This window comes from Cololabis saira, chromosome 6 (assembly GCF_033807715.1).
Source record: "Cololabis saira isolate AMF1-May2022 chromosome 6, fColSai1.1, whole genome shotgun sequence".
NCBI classification, from domain to species: Eukaryota; Metazoa; Chordata; class Actinopteri; order Beloniformes; family Belonidae; genus Cololabis; species Cololabis saira.
In genome coordinates, this window is record NC_084592.1 from 41,752,583 (window position 1) to 41,774,841 (window position 22,259).

General features: G+C 36.9%; 1 protein-coding gene across 4 annotated transcripts; it reads right to left on the reverse strand.

Moving 5' to 3' along the window:
* Nucleotides 1-510: 510 nt before the first annotated feature.
* On the reverse strand, nt 511-21,588 carry LOC133446556 (RCC1 and BTB domain-containing protein 1-like). Of its 4 annotated transcripts, none has more exons than XM_061724603.1 (12): nt 21,486-21,588; nt 13,805-13,970; nt 12,658-12,865; nt 11,669-11,835; nt 8,892-9,050; nt 7,508-7,615; nt 5,964-6,106; nt 5,678-5,868; nt 4,270-4,396; nt 3,577-3,728; nt 2,615-2,745; nt 511-1,737 (listed from the first exon to the last, which is right to left on the reverse strand). In XM_061724603.1, the coding sequence occupies exons 2-12, from the start codon at nt 13,928-13,930 to the stop codon at nt 1,597-1,599; spliced, it is 1,653 nt and encodes a 550-aa protein (XP_061580587.1). In that variant the 5' UTR covers nt 13,931-13,970; nt 21,486-21,588; the 3' UTR covers nt 511-1,596. The 4 variants fall into 4 exon arrangements, with proteins under 4 accessions (XP_061580587.1, XP_061580586.1, XP_061580589.1 ...); XM_061724602.1 differs by having other exon boundaries at nt 12,658-12,808; nt 13,805-14,010; nt 21,486-21,579; XM_061724605.1 differs by having other exon boundaries at nt 13,805-14,010; nt 21,486-21,579.
* Between the last annotated feature and the right edge of the window lie 671 nt (nt 21,589-22,259).

Genomic DNA, 22,259 nt, shown 5'->3' on the forward strand with positions numbered 1-22,259 from the left:
CTCCATGTGTGTGTCTCTCCAGGTGTGCATTTCTCCTTGTTGGGGTTTCCACATATATTTTTTCACGTGTGTGTTTTTCCAGGTGTGTTTGTTTCTCCATGAGTGTGTTGTTTCCACATATGTTTTTCCATGCGTCTGTTTCTTCTTTGTATCATTTCTCCCAGTGTGTCTCTCCAGGTGTGCGTTTCTCCATATGTGTGTTTCCACGTGTTTTTCCATGTGTGTGTTTTTGCATGTGTGCGTTTGGTCTTGTATCTGTGTTTGTCCTCTGTGTTTCATTTGCACATCAACAATTACAAGTGTAAGACACTCCGGACGGATCTAAATGTGTTGAATCACTGCTGAAAATACAATAAGTTATTTAGGTGTTTTCAAAACCCAATAAACAAAACATTTGATCATATTTTAAATATGATCAAGTCTGTTTTTTGGATAAAAATGGTGAACGTGGCATATTTAAACCTTTAGAACAGAAACGTATAAAAACACTTCTACAGAAAACAACCAGATCAAAGACTTTTTATTCGTTTGCTAGAAAAAGTTACAAAACGTAACTAACTGGCACTTTTTAATACGCAGTATCAATATACACTTTATTGGTTTTTAAATTAATATACAAACAGCAGCAAAAGTGTAGAAGTTTCAATGACCCGTTACCACCAACTGGATTGTTTTGTGCAGGTAAAAACCGAAACTATAACTTTTTACATCGTTGAGCTTTATCTGCCCGTAGTTTAACGGCGCTTCAGCTACAACGTTCACATCTCCAGGGTTTAACGTTCCTGACGTCTGCGAGAGCAAAGAGTCTCTGGATGCAGAATATCATCTGGTAACAATCAAAGTACCGTATTGGCCCGAATATAAGACGGTGTTTTTTGCATTGAAATAAGACTGAAAAAGTGGGGGTCGTCTTCCATTCGGGGTGTAGATATCCATTTATAGCGCTAGATGGCGCCAGATATCTTTAGAGCTAAACTTAACTCCCCAGGCCAAAGCCAACCCCTGTCTCGAAGAATAAAAATAGCGTTAAGAAAGAAAAGAGAAGGAAATAAAAGAAGAAATAACAGAAAAATGGAGAAAAGTGGGTGGAAGATCGACAGGTAAACCGGCAGCTGAGGAGAAGTTATGATGCAAACTTCAAGATGATGGTTTGAATGAGGCAAAATAACAAGCTTTTTCTTTCGAATATATTGTTATAATCATTTGTTTCAGATGTACTGTAATTATGTTCTGTATATAAATTGAATTTGGTGTTCAAAAATTCTTTTTTCAAACTTGAGTCTTAAAAAAGAGGGGGTCGTCTTATAATCAGGGTCGTCTTATATTCGGGTCGATACGGTACAAGTGCAAACCTTCAAAAGTAACTTGGTCTCTTACCAGAAACAGTAAAGTAAATCTCAAATACTGGCGAGAATCTTTCAGGAAACTCGATTAAGTTCCTATTTTACACGAGTGCAAATGTATGGATGAGGCACTGAGGGAAGGAGCTACGTGACGACGCTAATCTGACGTCTTTAGGATGTAGTTCTGACATACGTCCCACTCAGGTCAGACCAGAACCCGGTAACGGGTCGCACGGCGGCGGCGAGGGCTCGGTCAGTTCCTGAAGGCGCCGCAGCGACTGGCCCTGCAGATGAAGTCCTTGAGCAGGTTCCCGTCCACCTGCCAGAAGGCGGCGGTCTGGGTCACCTCCGTCAGGTGGTTCACGCAGAACTTGAAGCAGAATTCTTCCAGGTCCTGCAGGACGGAGAGAAGAACACAGGTGATAATCAAATAACTAATGATCTGGGAGGAACTGGTTCTGGTCCATGTTCTCCAGGAAACTGCACATCTACCGGGGACGCGGCTGCTTCAGTCCGGCGCCCCTGGTACCGCAACGAGCGTCTAGCCAACCTGCAGCATGTGTGTGTTTCTATGTATGTGTGTTTGGCCTTGTGTGTCTTTCAATATGTGTTTCCATGTGTGTGTTTCTCCTTGTGTGTGTTTTTTCAAGTTGTGTTTCTCCGTATGTGTGTGTTCCTCCATGTGTGTGTGAGTTTGTACTTACTACTTAGTGAGGACCGATGCAAGTTTTTAACCAACAGTTAGTGAGTTTTTAAGTTTTTAACCAACAGTTAGTGAGTGAGGTCTTTTTTGGGAAGTGAGGACATTTTGCCCGGTCCTCACTCTGTTGGTTATTTTACTCGGTCCTCACTATGCAGTATCTACAAAAATGTGTGTTTCCACGTGTGTTTCTCTATGTGTGTGTGTGTGTTTCTCTATGTGTGTGTTTCCACGTGTTTTTTCTATGTGTGTGTTTCTCCCTGTGTGTGTTTCTCAAGTTGTGTTTCTCCATGTGTGCGTTTCTCCAGGTGTTTTTCCACATTTGTCTTTCTCCGTGTTCGTGTGTGTTTCCATGTGTGTGTGTTTCATTTTCACGTCAACAATTTCACATCAATTTTCTAAATAACTTTAGGGTTCAAATCAGAGAATTGAATTTTCAAAAAATGCACCAAAAATTAGAATGACTCCGACTAACATAAAGCCAATAAAAAGCCGTAGCCGCCAGACTGCATCAGATCCGTCCTCCGGTCTGGTCCCCTGTCCCGACCCGGCACCAGGCGAGGGGACTGACCTCGGCGTCGTAGCGCACGGCGGCCGCCAGCAGGGAGAAGGCGTTGTCCACGGTGATGCCCCTCTTGATGATGTGCTGGCAGAGACGCTTCAGCCGGTTCTCGCAGTACGACGTTGCCAGATCCAGCAGCCCTGAGGAGACGCAGACACAGGTGAGCGTCGGACAGGGACACCAACAATCCTCCAGTTCCTTCCTTCCATATCCATCTATCCATCCATCTATCCATCTATTCCAGGGACCAGAGGTGTCAAAAGTATTCACATTCATTACTCAGGTAGAAGTATCTACTAGAGTTTAAAAATACTCCTGTAGAAGTTGAAGTATCAACTCAAGTTTTTTACTCAAGTAAAAGTATAAAAGTACTGGTTTCAAAACTACTTAAAGTATAAAAGTAAAAGTAGTGTAAGGGGGAAAAAGCCATTAAGGACAAAAGCCATTGAAAATGAATGCATCTTAGTATAATGCAAATATATTAAAGAACCATATATGTGTACTATTGAGCATTAACATGTGTTTTAAGAGAGCAGGAGATATGATGACTAGTTGCCTATAAGTATTGTAATGGTGCAAAAAGTCAAACTTCAGAGGCATGTTATCATTTATCCTAACCTTTATTGGAATGTACATCCAAGTTTAGTTGCAGGAATCTGAGGGAACGGATGTAAGAACAAAACTGGTTGTGGTTGTTTCAGATGTTCTCGTCCAAATTCACTCTATCCGGATGGAGCAATTTAATTGGATAGTTTTTTTTTTAAAGGGCCAAATGAAATAGAGTAACAAGGATGTTTTTAAAATGTAAGGAGTAAAAAGTACAGATAATTGCGTGGAAATGTAAGGAGTAAAAGTAAAAAGTCGTCTGAAAAATAATTACTCCAGTGAAGTATAGATAACCAAAATTTCTACTTCAGTAAGGTAACGAAGTATTTGTACTTCGTTACTTGACACCTCTGCCAGGGACCCACCGATGGCGTCCTCAGGGGGCAGCTCCACCTGGTCCGTGTACAGGAACTCCAGGAAGGACCGGTACACCGGGTACGAGAACTGGTCCACCTCAATCACCTCCTTCATGTCTTCGTTCCAGTGGGACTGGAACATGGACCTGAAGTGCTCACATCTAGAGAGAGACCAGGATAAGGAAACACTCCCACAGGCTCCGTCTCAGGGGCTACGGAAGAGTATTAGGGCCAGGCACGAGAAAAATACAAATAATATTTTAGAGGAGGAAGATTTTTTTTTCATTATGCACTTCGAGAAAAAAGTTGAGATGTTGAGAAAAAAGTAGAAATGTTGAGAAAAAAGTCGAAATGTCGAGAATAATGTTGAAGTACTATTTTGAGAAAAAAGTCAAAATGTTCAATTCAAAAATATTTGGGAGGAGGAAGATTTTTTTTTATAGTCCACTTCGAGAAAAAAGTCGAAATATTTTTGAATTCGGAATTTCCTGAATAAAGTTTAAATAAATAATAATGTTGAAATTTCAACTTTATTCTCGAAATTGTATTTCAACATTAATCTCGACATTTCAACTTTTTTCTCAACATTTCGACTTTTTTCTCAAAGTGCACAATAAAAAAAAAATCTTCCCCTCTCAAATATTTGTTCTCCTGCATGGCCCTGATACTCTTCCGTAGGGGCCGACTACACATCCGGCTCACCTGATCTTCAGAACCGCCTTGTGCACGTAGATGTATTTGCCATCGACGCAGAACTTGAGGTCGGCCGTCTCCGGGTTGTCAAACTCCTTCTTCAGGGACTGAGCCACCGTCAGGAAGTCGTCGTGCTCTGAGGGAGAGAGACGCCAGCAGGGTCAGTAAAGGCAGAATAAGGAATTTCTGTTTGACATATCTACGCATCACGCAGGTCTCCCCCACCTCCCTACCTTTAACAGGTGCTATGGTGGTGCTAATTTAGTGTGGATGGATGGATGGATGGATGGATGGATGGATGGATGGATGGATGGATAGATGGATAGATGGATAGATAGATAGATGCATTAGTGCATTAGTGTTACAGTGAAGTGCGGCCGTCGTCATAACACAAGCTACGTTGTTACCACACACGTTAAAGATGAATGTAGGAGTCGCATTAAAGTTTATTTACTATTTTTGTTGTTTACTAACAAAATATTAAGTGTGCGCCTTCATCCCTCATCAGGTGGAGGACAGCGCTAGTCTTTAAGTTGGTGGTGTGACGTATGACGGGAAAGGCAGGTACAGCAGTGAAACCGTCATTGAGCACAGCTTCAGGATCAGCAGGGGAATGGGATCCTCTGACAACTACTGCTAAAACTCAAGGACTCTAATTTCCTCTTTATTTAAAGTTTGTTATTTTTACAATAAATTCTAAGCATCAGGAAATCACAACGCTCTTTGGATTTATTTAAAGGACAGCTGGGAGTCTGACACAATGCTTAAGCCTTTCCATGTGGCAAGTAAAGAAACAAGGAAAACTCATCATTAGAGTTTTGCCACTACAGTTCGTTAATGACGAGCTGTGACTCTTAACTGGAGGACTTTTTTGAGGATTAAAGGAAACAGACAACTGAGTGAATCTCTGCTCAGGCCTCTGAAGTTACAGACAGGTGCTCTGTTTTCTAATGTGTTTCCATGTTCTGGAATGTAATGAAACAGTTGAAAGTATTTTGTTATATTTAAGTGTTTACAGAAGGTCCTTGACTATAGGCTACCTGTCTCATTCAATGTGCATACTGCATATATTTAATTTACTGCACTTTATAGCAAATTGCACTGATTTGTTCTTGGTGAACCACCACCTTGATAAAAATAAACTTTCATAAATTGAACATATGTTTTCACTAGTAAATCATTCACTCGTATCCAAAAATCCATTAGAAACAAACAAAAAAAGGAAATCTCATTGTTTTCAGGTCTAAAATTGATATGCGATTAATTGCGATTAGTTAATTACAAAGCCTGTAATTAATTCAATTAATTTTTTTAATCGAGTCCCAGCCCTAATAATAACATAATAGTGCAGCGCCTCAATGAAAGTATCTAAGTGTAGGTTAGAATAAATAAACAGAGACGAGCGTCTCCTCCTCACCCAGGGCCAGCGGCCTCCACATGACGGAGGGCGAGGCGAAGCAGGCGAACACGTCGTCGGTGCAGCTGAAGTGGGTGAGGTGGGGCAGGACCAGGGACTGGCCCCGGCACTGGCCCCACATGAACACCTGCCCGCTCTGGGTCCGGGCCGCAGACGTGTGGGTGGAGTGGCAGGCAGCCACCTCCACCACCCTGGGGGGAGGAGGAGAGGAGGAGGTCAGGAGGAGGAGTCAGAGGTCAGGGGAGGAGTCAGCCCGTGGCGTCAGCACGGCGGTGTCACCTCTCACCTCTCCCGCTCGGCCAGAACCTGCACGGGGCTCAGCTGGTTGCTCTTGTTGCCGGTGCCCAGCTGGCCGTAGGTGTTGGCCCCCCAGGCGAACAGCTCGCCCTCGTCCGTCAGCGCCAGGCAGTGGGCGTAGCCGCACACCAGCTGGGAGCCAATCAGAGAGCAGCATGAGGACACAGAGCCAATCAGAGAGCAGCATGAGGACACAGAGCCAATCAGAGAGCAGCATGAGCACACGGAGCCAATCAGAGAGCAGCATGAGGACACGGAGCCAATCAGAGAGCAGCATGAGGACACGGAGCCAATCAGAGAGCAGCATGAGCACACGGAGCCAATCAGAGAGCAGCATGAGCACACGGAGCCAATCAGAGAGCAGAATCAGGACACAGAGCCAATCAGAGAGCAGCATGAGGACACGGAGCCAATCAGAGAGCAGCATCAGGACATGGAGGAGCTGGATGAGTTTATTATTATACTTTATTTATACCAGACTGCTGTGACAACAAAAGTTCCCCTTGGGGATGAATAAAGTACGGTGGCCGAGACCCGCCATTGCTGAAAATTAAATAAACGCTTTGCAAATAAAATAAACGCTGCAAATAAAAACAAACGCCGCTGCAAATATAAAAAAACGACGCAAATAAAAAAGCCACAATGGAAGTGAATTACCGGGGACTATTTTTGCTGATGCACCGGTGTTTTTTACGTGAGAGGAGAAGAAGAAGACGAAGAGCACGTACGTGAAAAGGAAGAAATAAGAAGAGCGAGGAATAAGAAGAACAACGAACGAGAAAATAAGTGAAAAGATTAGTGTTCAACGTCGCTACGTGTAATTTTTAATGTGCAACACCGGTGCATCGGCAAAAATAGTCCCCGGTAATTCACTTCCGCTGTGGCTTTTTTTATTTGCGTCGTTTTTTATTTTATTTGCAGCGGGGTTTCTTCATATTTGCAGCGTTTCTTTTATTTGCAGCGGCGTTTGTTTCTGTTTGCAGCGTTTATTTTATTTTCAGCAATGGCGGGTCTCGGCCACTGTAATAAAGTCATCAATCAATCAATCAATCTATCTATCTATCCATCCATCTTCCCTCCTTCCATATCTATCTATCTATCTGAGGAAAAAAAATTATTATTTAATCATTTTGTATGACATATTAGTATGAGAGCATAGAGGCAACAACCAAACAAGTAAATAAAACATTCTTTGAATACTTCTCGTGTTTTGGTTTGATAGCGGAAGGGCAAACTATTTTTCAACCGCATTTTGAAACTGATGTGAATTTTCTTTTTAAAATGAACATTATTTATTTTGCTGTTGATATAAAGTTATAAAGAAGGATTATTGCGACGCTACAAAGACTGAACGTGCGTTGATTTACGGATTTACGCTCCCACATCTGCAACGGCCAGTCAATCAGCCTGAGTCTAGACAGAATGTTGTGAACGTTTGAATATGAGTTTTCTCCAAACCTGCACGTTTATGTCTGACGTTTGAATAAAAACCTGGATTCTCAGATCCAGATCCAGACGTGTGTGATCTCTCACCTGCTGCACACATAAACCTTGCAGACCTACGAGCCGGCAGGGGGTGAGCTGGTTGCCGTTGTTCCCGAGCCCCAGCTGCCCGTTGCCGTTGTAGCCCCAACCGTAGACCTGCAGAGATGACAGGAGCGTGAACAACTTATTACCATCTCACTTACAGGAAATGTTTTATGACAGAGAGGGGAGGTATAATTTAAGGGCTACTCTAAATTTTAGGACTCGTGGAACACGAACAACAATGAAAAGATTTTCTATATCAGTCAGTGGAGTTAAACTATGGGACAGAATGGATTCAGAATTAAAACAATGTCCAAATATTAACCAGTTAAAAAACAAATATAAAAACAGGATTTTCACAAGGTACAAAGAGGAAGGGGTTCGGCGGCTTTTAGGGGCCTGATATAACACTAGTGGCGAAAGGGTAGATTTGTTTATATTTATGTACAGAAATGGGCAGCTAATTATATGTATGCTTGTGTATATATACACAGGACTGTCTCAGAAAATTAGAATATTGTGATAAAGTTTTTTATTTTCTCTAATGCAATTTAAAAAAACAAAAATGTCATACATTCTGGATTCATTACAAATCAACTGAAATATTGCAAGCCTTTTATTATTTTAATATTGCTGATTATGTTTTACAGTTTAAGATTAAGATTCTCAGAATATTCTAATTTTTTGAGATAGGATATTTGAGTTTTCTTAAACTGTAAGCCATGACCAGCAATATTAAAATTATAAAAGGCTTGCAATATTTCAGTTGATTTGTAATGAATCCAGAATGTATGACATTTTTGTTTTAATTGCATTAGAGAAAAATCACAATATTCTAATTTTCTGAGACAGTCCTGTATTTATGTACCGGTATGTATGTATGTATGTATGTATATATATCTATATATATATATAGATATATATAGATATAGAGCAGATTGAGTTAATATAGAGATAGTATGGTGTAAATAAGTACATTTATATAACTATTTATATGGGCATGTGTGTACAAATATATAGAAATACTCAACTATGTGTGTGTGTGTGTGTGTGTATGTATGTATGTATGTATGTATGGGTAAGTGTGAGAGTATAATTATAGTATAGTACTAATACTTGTATTGTATTAATACTGTTAATAAATGATTAGTGAATGGGGGTAGGATTAAATAAGTTTACACTTCTTCCTACTCCTTTTTGCACATGTAAATTAATATATTAAGTGTTAAAGGATGAAATTCTTTGTTTGTTTGTTTTGTTTTCTTATCTTCTCTTTTATTTGTTGTCTGTTACATGTACAAAATAAATCAAAAATAAATAAATCAATCAATCAATCAAACCAGGGCGGGAGCCCACCGCTCACACACCTGCCACCTCCTCACACACTCACCTCCCCGTTGTCCACCACGGCCAGAGACGACGTCTGGCTGCACACGATGCCGACGGCCACCTTGTTCTGCAGGCAGATGGAGACCCGGCGGGGCGTGGACTGGTTGGCCGTGGAGCCCGATCCCACCTGGCCGCAGTTGTTGTAGCCCCAGGCGTAAACCTGCCGGGAACCGGGGACCGGGGAGAAGGTGGAGGCAATTCAGTCAAACAGAGGAACTCTCTGGAAGATGTCAAGTTTGGAGACTTAAATATAAACTCTTTAATCTTTTTTTTTTTTTTTCCCCCACATATTAATGGTTGATACCATGCCGGTACAAACCTAAGGCATATATGTGCATTATTACTATTACTATATACTATATTATTACTATATTTAATATATATACAAGACTGTCTCAGAAAATTTGAATATTTATTAGAAATCAACTGAAATATTGCAGGCCTTTTATTATTTTAATATTGCTGATCATGGCTTACAGTTTAAGAAAACTCAAATATCCTATCTCAAAAAATTTGAATATTCTGGGAATCTTAATCTTAAGCTGTAGGCCATAATCAGCAATATTAAAATAATAAAAGGCTTGCAATATTTCAGTTGATTTGTAATGAATCCAGAATGTATGAATTTTTTTTTTTTTTTTTTTTTTTTTTTTTTATTTATTTATTTATTTATTTATTTATTTATTTATTTTTTTTTTTTTTTTTTTTTTTTTTTTTTTTTTTTTTTTTTTAAATTGCATTACAGAAAATAAAGAACTTTATCAAAAAATTCTAATTTTCGGAGACAGTCCTGTATACGCAAAAAATACATATATATACGCAAATATAAACTCTTTAATCAATTAGAAAGAGTTTCTTTAAAGTCATATCAGAGAAAACGTTATTTGTTCTCCCACAAACACTAGAATACCGTATTTTGTGGACCATCAGGCATCATAAGCCGCAATATCAATGAGTATGTCTATTTTCATACATAATAAAACATATAAAGCGAAACCAATCAGGTAAGTCTAATTCATTCACAATAACTCAGAATATCGTTCAGTTGAAACTAAAACAGAAAAATAAACTCACATTTTAAATCATTCGTCTTACAAGAATCCACCAGTAAAAAGTGTTGGAGGTTAGCGTCGTACTACGTCCTGTTCACACCTGAAGTTAGTGTGAGGTTGGAACAACGTTGTATTCCAACATTTGATTATAACTGGATTATGATATAGATTTGAAAATTGAGTTCACTCTAAAAACCTGACATTGACGTCTAATTACAGTAAGGTAACATTGACTGGATGTTTGCAGCGCTACATAATTAGTTATCTAACAATGTGTGACGTTGCAACCCGTGTCCAACCAAGGACCGACTTTAATCTGTCTGAACAGTCCGATAATCGATCAATCAAGCGGAGCTGCTGCATCGTTACCAAAGTCACTAAAACTGTACTATTTTTGACTTCAGTGTAGAACATAAAACTGGTTTAAGGTCATTAAGCACAACAACATTCATACATAAGCATCCCGGAATATAGGGCACACTGACCATTTTTGAGAAAAATTAACGATCTTAAGTACCTTATAATGTGGAAAATACGGTATATTATCTTCTAACTTTACGTCATGCTGTGAGAATAAAATAATTTCTGTAATCACATTCAAACTGTATGGAAGCCCATTTCCGCAAGTAACAGAAAAATATAAAATGAAAACTTAGCCTTAATAATAAAATATCCCCATGGTAATTATGAGATAAAAAGTCATAGTTATGAGATTATGAGATAGAAAGTCATAATTATGAGATAGAAAGTCGAAATTATGAGATAGAATATTGTAATTGTGAGATAGAAAGTCAAAATTACGATATAAAAAGTCATAAATATGAGATAAAAAAAGTTGAAATTATGAGATAGAAAGTTGAAATTATGAGATTTATGAGATAAAAAGTCATAATTATGAGATAAAGTCATATATATGAGAGAAAGTCAAAATTTAGAGATAAAAAGTCAAAATTACGAGATAAAAAGTCATAAATATGAGATAGAAAGTCATAAATATGAGATAAAAAGTCATAATTATAATTTCCACTTTCTATCTCATAATTTCGACTTTTTATCTCATAATTATGACTTACCGTGGGGATATTTTTATTTTAATGCTAAGTTTTCATCTTTTATTTTTTTCCCTTTAGTGGTGGAAATGGGCAGTTGTGGCAGTAAAAATGCAAATGTTTGTAGCAACAAAGCAGCAAATCATAGCAACGAAATGGACGACTAATCTCTCCACCTACATTCAGTCATTCAGGAGAAGCTTTCAAGCCAAGCAACTTCCAAGAGAGGAGGAACATTCAAGCGTCAGTAAGGTGAGAAAGCTCATCTCATGCTCCGAGTAGCAGATCTGTTTAAATCTAATTAAAGAGCAGAATAAAACATAGAGTAGGTGGGATGAGGGTTCCCAGGGGCGGTTCTGGTTCTGGTGTAACAAACACTGCGATATTTGAGTTTTATTAAGCTGTAAGCCATGATCAGCAATATTAAAATAATAAAAGGCTTGCAATATTTCAGTTGATTTGTAATGAATCCAGAATGTATGACATTTTTGTTTTTTTTGAATTGCATTATAGAAAATAAAAGGACTTTATCACAATATTCTATTTTTCTGAGACTGTCCTGTATACAGGGATAACCCTGTTTGCTCACACATGGAAACAGATTATTCCAAGTGTTTCAGTAACTGGAATATTGACCGTAACCCGAATATTGACTGCATGTAAACGTAGTCACTTACTTCCCCCGAGTCGGTCAGGGCCATGCTGTGGTGCGAGCCGCAGGCCACCTGGACCACCTTCTTGTTGAGCAGGGTGGCGGAGACGAGCCCCGGAGACACTCCCTGGTTGGTCGTCCCGTTGCCCAGCTGGCTGTAGCCGTTGTGGCCCCAGGAGAACAGCTCTCCGTCTGAAACAGCAGAGACCAGGGGCCGGATTCACAAAACATTCTTAAGAAAAAAATCTTCTTAAGTGTCATTTTTTTCTTAAATTCAGACTTAAGAAGAAAAAAGAGAAGAAGTCATATTCTCCAAAAAAGTTCTAAGTATTTTCTCAACTTTCTTCTTAAGTTTCTTCTTAAGAATAAATGGTATTCTTGAAATAAAAGTTCTCAAATTTGTTCTTGACTTTTTTCTTAACTTTAAGACAACCTTGACCTGTCTTAAAATTTCTTCTGTGAAAAGGTAAAGCCTCTAATATCACCATTTTCAACACATTTTAGACAAGTTTAGACTAGTAGGTCATAGTTTGAGGATATACTTTGTAATTAATTACACAAAGAGCCTGTTAACTGTTTGTTAGCATGTTAGTTAGCGTGGTAGTTTATTATTATTAATTTTCCCCAATAGTATTTTTTTTTCGCACATTAATCTCATCCACCATAACCTATAAAGGTTTTTGGATCTCTTTTTCTCCTTCTCCATGTTTAGTGAGTGACTGACGGTTAAGACCCAAACTATCTGTATAAATGTTGTTTGTTGGCGCGTGCAATGACATATTTTAAGAAGTTCTTAAGTAGGAAAAATAAGAAATTCGTAAGAAATGAAAGTTCTTAAGAGGTTTCTTAAGAAAATATTGAGGAATTTCACTTAAGAACTTTCTTATGAACTTCTTAATTTTAGATCTTAAGACATTTCTTAAGATCGTTCTTAAGAACATATTGGTGAATCTGGCCCCTGGTCATCCTGAAGGTCAAACCGTGATGGACGGAGGGCTACGCGTTAGCAGCTACCTGCGGTGGCCAGCAGCACGTGAGGCCCGCTCCCGTAGCTCAGGCTCGTCACCTTCCTGCCGCTCAGGAAGTCCAGCTTCTTGGGGACGATGGTGCTCTGGCTGTCGCCGGTTCCCAGGCAGCTGCTGCAGTTCAGGCCGAACACGTGCACCTGAGCGTGGGGGGGCAGAACAGGGGACATGCGAGTCCAAGTCGTCTCTAAGAGTCTCTAGAGTGAAATATTGCACATCAGCCTGCAATAAAACAGTCAATTCATGATACTTTCTCATCTCCTACTTTTTATACCTAATAATACGGTGTCACCTCTAGGGCTGGGGATCGATTCAAATGTCAAGAATCGATTAGATTTCGATTCTTAAGATTCCGAATCGATTATCAAGACTTGATTGGATTCGATTCCGATATTGATTTGGGTTAGTGTTATTAAAACTGTTTTTTTGAGCTGTTGCATGAATTATATGACTGTAGTTATGAAACATATTAATACTAGTATTATATTGAGATTCAACAGCAAGTATTGCGCTAATGATGCTGTAAGGACCAATCAGCTCCCAGAATGCTGATAGAACTGCTTTCAGAAACATCTTGGGGCAGAATTAAGAACTCTGCTTTTTTTTTTTTTTTTTTTTTTTTTAACTTAACTCTTTTTAACTTATTTTAACTCTTCTTAAACTGTTATGTTGCTGGCTGACAAACCGAATCTCCCTACGGGGACAATAAAGGTTTTCATTATTATTAATTACCAAACAGATCCAGGGCAGCAAACAGAGACGGATGAAATCAGTTTTATTTTTTTCCATTTTTGGTCTATTTCGGTTTTAAATTTTAGAGAATTTGGTTTTTAGCATTTTATGCAAATGTAACCCCAAGACAGTATATAAAGTAATGAAATATAGACAATGTATGCAATTATAACTGAAAGCTTTAATGTTTTCATACCTTTAAACATATTTAAAGGCAAAAACATAGCAGCAGTTATTTTCGTGTCCAACAAAAAATTCCTTTTTTGGGCATAAACAAAAAAAATACCAAAAGTTGTAATGATGGGAGAAAAAAAATGGATCTTTAGACATACGAATCGATTTTTAGGAATTAATTTGAGAATTTAGAATGGGAAAATCGATTTTTTCAACACGGGCCTCCTCACCTCGTCGTCGTACGTGATGTAGATGGCCTCGTTGGCCGACGAGCCGAACACGCAGGCCCTGCGGACGGACGCCAGCGCCTCGGGCCCCATCAGGCTGAACAGCGGCCACTTGGTCACGTCCACCATGACGTCAGCGGCGCGGGCGGCGCGTTGGGCCGGCGGGCCTCTAACCAAAGACAGGACAGGGACAGGACCCATGAGAAGGTCTGGGGGGTCAACAAGCAAACAACATATTTATGCTCTTATTACAGCATTTGTTTACAAAAACAGAAATCCACCCCTCGCCTCTGTAATCCTCTCAGCACTGATGGGTCCTGTCCTGGTTCATTAATATGCTAATGCTGCCCCGCGCCATCACAGATACAGGCTTTTGGGCTAAAAACATTACTGTTTACTGAAGCGTATTCCTAAATTAAATACTTACCTGCTGTACTCTACTGCCATTACTTTTAAAAAACTTGTGCTTTTTATTATTTTACCTCTTTTCTTATCATTTTATTTGTTATTTAAGCGTACTCTTAAATTAAATACTTTTTGAAAACCATGCAAAGTTATGGATAAGCCCTGAATGCAGGCATTGTGACGTAGAATTGTCAAATTGGTTTGATTCACCGCACGAATTGTTACAGATTACTTTTGTAATACTGTATTTGACCCGGTCTTTGTACGTTTTGACTGTATAGAAACGTAATTCTTGCCATTTTAAGAATGATATGTACGGAAGAGTATTAGGGCCAGGCAGGAGAAAAATAAAAATAATATTCTAGAGGAGGAAGATTTTTTTTTCATTATGCACTTCAAGAAAAAAGTCGAAATGTCAAGAAAAAAGTTGAAATGTCGAGATTAATGTTGAAGTACAATTTCGAGAAAAAAGTCGAAATGTTGAGAAAAAAGGCAAAATTTCTTTTCTCAAAATTGTATTTCAACAATCTCGACATTTCGACTTTTTTCTCGACATTTCGTCTTTTCGAAGTGCACAATAAAAAAAAATCTTCCACTATCAAATTTTTTTTCTCTTGCCTGGCCCTAATACTCTTCCGTAGAGATGTGTACCTGCTGTACTCTACTGCCCTTACTTTTTAACAACTTGTGCTTTTTATTATTTTACCTCTTTTCTTATCATTTAATTTAATTTAATTTGTTATTTACTGTTTAATTATGTCTTGCCGCTTTTAATGTTGGTGTAATCAACGTTAATGTTCCAGTAAAGCACTTTGAATTACCTTGTGTTGAATTGTGCTATACAAATAAACTTGCCTTGCCTTTTGAACTGATAACAAGGCGTATCGTCTCTCTGGGAGGATTTTTAAATCCTTTTCCCTTTTCAATTCCTCTGAACTGAAACAACAGTTTTCCATTTAGCTTCAGTCAGTTTTAAATGACTGGTGACTCTTGTCTCCGGCATACAGAGATTTCTCCAGATTCTCAGAACCTCCATGTAGAAGATGGCCAATTCAAAGTCTGCAACTTTTATGAGAGCAAATATATTTGATATTCTTTAAATATGCCAAATCATATTATTTTCTGACTTGAATCAAACCTTAAATAAAACGAAGAGGTTCCATAAATCACCTCTGTAAGTCTTAATAATGTAATAATTTAGTTTTTAATGGGACATATTTAGTGAAACTTGCTCGTTAAAACAAACGTAACACCTGCTTTAATGCAGGGTTTTTTGGTTTTAGCTCAGAACAGTTTTGTCTTTCACAAAAAAACGTTTTGAAAGCGAGAGCTGATAAACCTCGACGGATTAAGGCTTTCAGGGAAACTGGACTAAATAGGTGTTAAAAGTGTAACGAGTCGGGTCACGGAGGTATTATGTTTTATAACTGCGTTAGAAAACTTTTTTTTTCTTTTATTACTTTATTTAACAAGAACCAAGACAAACTCAGACGTAACATAAGTACATCAAATTGAGAGAAAAATCACACCTCCTATTAAATTGAGATTGTATAAAGGGAAAGGAAGAAAATTAATAAATTAATATAAAAATAAATGAATAAATACAAAAAGAATGAGGAAAAAATAAATAAACGAATCAATGAAAAATGAGTACTTAAATAATAAATAAGGAAGGAAAATCATATTGACAAGTACAAGGGGTTAAGGATAAATTAACAGTTGTAATCAGAGTATTTATGTGTTTTAGACACTGTTGAAATAAGGAGATTTCATTTTTAAGATCAGTCCATGAAGGGGGGGATTTAATGTAGCGACACTTGTGAATATGATCAAATTATTCACTAAAAAATCATTTTTTTTATTCTTAAGAATTACAACAACTTGAATGTTTTGGAAAAAAAAAAACAGAAATCTATGTTGATGGAGCTGGACAATATTAAATCATGGAGACTTCCATATATCTGGAATGATCTCACATCCAAAAAACAGGTGCTCTATCATTTCTACATTCGTTTTGTAAATATAACAATTATCTACAACAAATTTAAATCTTTTGTTAATTCATTCATTTGAGGGGATAAATGTTGTTGATGGTCTTAAAATGTATTTCTTTACATTTGGGAGGAACTGGGAATTTTAGATATTTTGTACGAATAGCTGATATTTTAGATTTATCTAAATCTTTGAGACTAATTGTGGTTTTGGTTATACTTGGATAGAAAGTGTTAAGTACTGCCTTAAAAATTATTTATTATTACAATTGTCATTAACAAGGTCCATATCCTCTATTTTAATTTTGTGTAAATTGGGAGTTAGTACGTTTAACATGTTCTTTATTGAATGAAGGAGGACTTTTGGAATATTTTGTGTGACTTTCTTGTAGATATCAATGGAGCAATTAGTGTTATATTTTGCATTAAAATCATCCAATACAAGTATTTCTCCAGTCCCATCCATTAGATGTGTAATTGACCACATTTGTTTTTACCGTCCAGTCTTCCATGAACATATATCTCAGACTAAGTGTTGCTCTACTGTTCCACAGTGGGACATTATGAGGGCTGAAGTTAAGTTTGAACATCATTTTGAAAATTTAGAACAGTTTCATGGGTAGTTTGGATATTTCAAAATAGGGCTGGGCGATATATTGAGATTTTAATATATATCGATATATTTTCAAACGCGATATGGTACGAGACAATACCGTTTATATCGTTTAAAAAAAATTGACTTGAATGTTTTATTTGAGATTTGCACAAATGTTTTGTTATTTGCACAACTGTCAACCTCAGTGGAAAAGTCTGCCTGTTACTGTCTACATTGTATTAATTGCACAGTGTATTTTAATTGTTATGCAGGAAAGGGATATTTGTTTTATTTTATTCAAGAAGCATTTTTATTCTATATATGCAGGCAGTTTATTTTTATTTCATTTGTTTTATACATTTTGATATTGTGCAGACCTCTGTTAATAAAGGAACCTGTGTGACATTTGGCACGAGGCTTTGTATTAAAACTGACTGTTTTTTTAAGGGTTTGCCTCAGAAAAAAATGAAGCTAACAGAGATGCTATGCTATAATGCTTTGGGGGAAACCCCAATTATGGCACGGAAAAAAAATCGAGATATATCGAGTATCGCCATTTAGCTAGAAAAAAAATCAAGATATGACTTTTGGTCCATATCGCCCAGCCCTATTTCAAAATCACAAACTGATAAAAATGCAATACCTCCAGCTTTGTTAAAAATAAGATTGGGTAAGGAAAACCATATCTCATCACAATTGCTTTTATGCCACCATCCTCATAGTTCTTCACCAAGTCTCCATTTTTGATATAGTGATGTTTATTTTTCCATAAGAAATTCAAATTTATTCTATTTGATATCTTTTATAATCCTTGGTGGAATTGCATGAGAGTATGCTGGATAGATTAACCTGGATAATGATTCAATTTTGGTTAATATTGTTTTACCAACCAACTTTAAATCCTTTTGCAGACAGTTATTTAAGGTTTTTTTTTTTTTACATTTATAAATCATATTTTGAATAGTCTCTTTTCCATTAGTGTCAGAACATTTGGTCGTTGTTAAACGTTTTAAACCTGTTTTTTCTTTATATTTATTTAAATCTTGAAATAGAATGAAAGATAGGGTCAAAGGCAAAATACAAATACAGATAGATTCCAACACCAAATTGAAAAGAAATAAACCAAAAAAATATATATATAAAAAGGACAAGACAGTTGAATGTAAATTAAAAAGAGAAATTAATAAAAATAAAAACAGCATAATGTGCGAGAGTAAGTTTCGTGTTAACAAATTCAGCGATTTACAGATGCCGATGGTCTTTTGTGCCTTTGTGTTTTTCGATGAGTATCGTCCTCATATATTGTTCAAGTTCTTTTTTGAGTTTAAAGAGTTCAGGCTTTCTGTGGAATTTGCACTTACAGGACTGTCTCAGAAAATTTGAATATTGTGATTTTCTGTAATGCAATTACAAAAACAAAAATGTCATACATTCTCATTACAAATCAACTGAAATATTACAAGCCTTTTATTATTTTAATATTGCTGATCATGGCTTACAGCTTAAGTAAACTCAAATATCCTATCTCAAAAAATTAGCAATATTAAAATAATAAAAGCCAAAGGCTTGCAATATTTCAGTTGATTTGTAATGAATCCAGAATGTATGACATTTTTCTTTTTGTAATTGCATCACAGAAAATAACAATATTCTAATTTTCTGAGACAGTCCTGTATATTCACACTTGTTTCATAAAATTACAATGTCTTGTACAGAGGAGCAGCTTCTCCATCAGGTTAATGAGAAACAGGGCAGTATCTATCCATCAGTGTTGTGGAAGTGTGTGACTCCGAGTTGAACCTGAAGTATCTGCAGTAGCTTGATGAATTAGTGCTGTATTTGTTTCTCAGAATCCAGCGAGACCACAAAAAAAAAAAAAAGTTTTAAGACGAAACTGCTGAAATAACAACATGGAAAGTGCTTTTCTGGGAAGATCTCTGCAGAAGTAACCGGCGACAGCTGCCCTTGTACTAAACCTCTCTGGGAACATTTACTCAACTGTTTGATTTTTGAAGAAAGTTATGACAAGCTATTTAAGATCTGAATGTCTTTTTCCAGCTAAACTGAGAAACAAAATGATTGAACCACCTAATCATTTGCACTTCTAAAAGTTAGTATAAATATTTGTCTAAAATCAGGAGCATAAACAAAAATGAGGAAGTTGGAGAAGAGGAAGGTAGACTAGGAAAACCATCAGGGCAGAAAATGCAAACGGCAAAAAGGAAATGAGAACAAATGAGCAGAAAATGTGGTCTGTGTGAGACCAAACTTTAAAAAAAAACAACCCCACAACATAAATTGATTTCACATGGATAAAAGATTACACAAATCTATAAATGCATTTCTGGTCATTGATGGCACGTGTATACAGGACTGTCTCAGAAAATTAGAATATTGTGATTTTCTGTAATGCAATTACAAAAACGTCATACATTCTGGATTCATTACAAGTCAACTGAAATATTGCAAGCCTTTTATTATTTTAATATTGCTGATCGTGGTTTACAGCTTAAGAAAACTCAAATATCCTATCTCAAAAAATTTGAATATTCTGGGAATCTTAATCTTAAACTGTAAGCCATAATCAGCAATATTAAAATAATAAAAGGCTTGCAATATTTCATTTGATTTCTAATGAATCCAGAATGTATAGCATTTTTTGTTTTTTTGAATTGCATTACAGAAAATAAAGAACTTTATCACAATATTCAAATTTTCTGAGACAGTCCTGTATGTATGTGAAACTTTGCTAAAAATAAAGACAGATTTATAAAAAAAAGAAAGCGTCACTATCTTTGTGATTAAAATTATGAAAACCAAAAATAACATTCTTATAATAAAAGATGAAAATCAGAAAAGACAGACTCGGCAATATACAGGACTGTCTCAGAAAATTTGAATATTGTGATTTTCTGGAATGCAATTACAAAAATGTCATACATTCTGGATTCATTACAAATCCACTAAAACATTGCAAGCCTTTTATTATTTTAATGTTGCTGATCATGGCTTACAGCTTAAGAAAACTCAAATATCCCATCTCAAAAAATTAGAATATTCTGGGAATCTTAATCTTAAACTGTAAGCCATAATCAGCAATATTAAAATAATAAAAGGCTTGCAATATTTCAGTTGATTTGTAATGAATCCAGAATGTATGACATTTTTGTTTTTGTAATTGCATTACAGAAAATCACAATATTCTAATTTTCTGAGACAACCCTGTATATTCACACTTGTTTCATAAAATTACAGTCTTGTACAGAGGAGCAGCTTCTCCATCAGGTTAATGAGAAACGGGGCAGTATCTATCCATCAGTGTTGTGGAATTGTGTGACTCCGAGTTGAACCTGAAGTATCTGCAGTAGCTTGATGAATTAGTGCTGTATTTGTTTCTCAGAATCCAGCGAGACCACAAAAAAAAACGTTTTAAGACGAAACTGCTGAAATAACAACATGGAAAGTGCTTTTCTGGGAAGATCTGTGCAGAAGTAACCGGCGGCAGCTGCCCTTGTACTACAACTCTCTGAGAACATTTACTCAACTGTTTGATTTTTGAAGAAAGTTATGACAAGCTATTTAAGATCTGAATTTCCTTTTCCAGCTAAACTGAGAAACAAAATGATTGAACCACCTAATCATTTGCACTTCTAAACGTTAGTATAAATATTTGTCTAAAATCAGGAGCATAAACAAAAATTAGGAAGTTGGAGAAGAGGAAGGTAGACCAGGAAAACCATCAGGGCAGAAAATGCAAACGGCAAAAAGGAAATGAGAAAAAATGAGCAGAAAATGTGGTCTGTGTGAGACCAAACTTAAAAAAAAACCAACCCACAACATAAATTGATTTCACATGGATAAAAGATTACACAAATCTATAAATACATTTCTGGTCATTGTTGCCACGTGTATACAGGACTGTCTCAGAAAATTAGAATATTGTGATTTTCTGTAATGCAATTACAAAAAGAAAGATGTCATACATTCTGGATTCATTACAAATCAACTGAAATATTGCAAGCTTTTTATTATTTTAATATTGCTGATCATGGTTTACAGCTTAAGAAAACTCAAATATCCTATAAATTAGAATATTCTGGGAATCTTAATCTTAAACTGTAAGCCATAATCAGCAATATTAAAATAATAAAAGGCTTGCAATATTTCAGTTGATTTGTAATTAATCCAGAATGTATGACATTTTTTTTTTTTAAATTGCATTACAGAAAATAAAGAACTTTATCACAATATTCTAATTTTCTGAGACAGTCCTGTACTTGTGGAAGTCCCTCCAGAATTTATACGTGAATTCACATGACCAGAATAAGTGAGAATGTTTCAGGATGCCTTTGGCAAAAAAGAACAATTAACATCTATATTATTCTTAAATTTTGATAAAATTTAACGTTTTAAACAAGTTTCCAGTTTAAACCGCAGAGCGCCGTGACGTCACTGCCCTTAGCTCCGTCCTGTGACGTCACGTCCCGGCGTTAGCTCGGCGTGTTTACCTTTATATTTGTCACACAAACCCATTATTCAGCAAACCTTTCACACCAAAACACCCCTCAGTAAAACAACGAGTCGGAACCACACCGAATATTTGAGAATGTCACTTCAATCCGCTTTAGATATGATCTTTTTTTTATTTCTCCTAATGTTCGGAGGAAACTACTGCGGTTTTCCTCAAACTCACCTGTTTGACGTGTCTGTCCGCGGTTTATTGAGCGGTTTACCGCGACATGTGAGGAGTGTGGCGGCGTGGCCGTCCCGCTGAAGCCGCCGGCAGCTTTTACTGTTTATCCGGAGAGCGCAGTCACGTGACCACCGGTGCGAGGAGTCACGTGACCTCCAGACCCAAATAACCGATCACCGACGCTGCTGCAGAAACGATGGAGCTCGTAACCTGCAAGTGTTATACCCCTGTAAAAGCTGGGAGGGAATTCATAAAAATCGTGCACTTGGTGACAAGTTTTTGATATTTAGCATGGTGTTAGTTATGGACATAAGGTTTTCAAAAACCACCGCAAACCCCGGTTTGCAGAAAATTCAAAATGAATCAATAAGCAATAAGGCGATAGAGACAGAAATTGTAGGTGTTGAGTTTAAATATGCAGAGCTGATGTTTTTTGTGTGTTATTTTAATAAAATCCTATTCTTTCACTGTGACTTAGTTCTGAGGTTCTGTTCATCTTAAGCCTGAATGAAGGTCACTGTTCTCACCCAATGAGATTATTGACACTACAGTGATAGTGACCTGTCCAATAAACAGAAAACTGCATCCTTGGCGGTGAAAATAGGGGTCTAGACCCTCTATAATCTTTCTATGTGACTTAATTCTAGAGTTTTTTGGGCAAAAAATGACCTTGAAAATTAAATTTGACCTTCAACATGACCTTGAAATAGGAAATGTATCTCAGAATTGAATTCCTAGAACCAAAAAAGTAGAGAAAGTGAGAATATACAACAA

Bases quoted from the DNA above. Each gene is read 5' to 3' on its own strand.
- LOC133446556 (XM_061724605.1), bottom strand. From the start codon at position 14,002: ATGGGTCCTGTCCCTGTCCTGTCTTTGGTTAGAGGCCCGCCGGCCCAA. The intron at 6,107-7,507 runs GTGAGAGATCAC...ATTGGCTCCCAG, and splicing joins AAGGTTTATGTGTGCAGCAG to CTGGTGTGCGGCTACGCCCA. The intron at 2,746-3,576 runs GTGGGTCCCTGG...GCGTCTCCTCAG, and splicing joins GCCCCCTGAGGACGCCATCG to GGCTGCTGGATCTGGCAACG.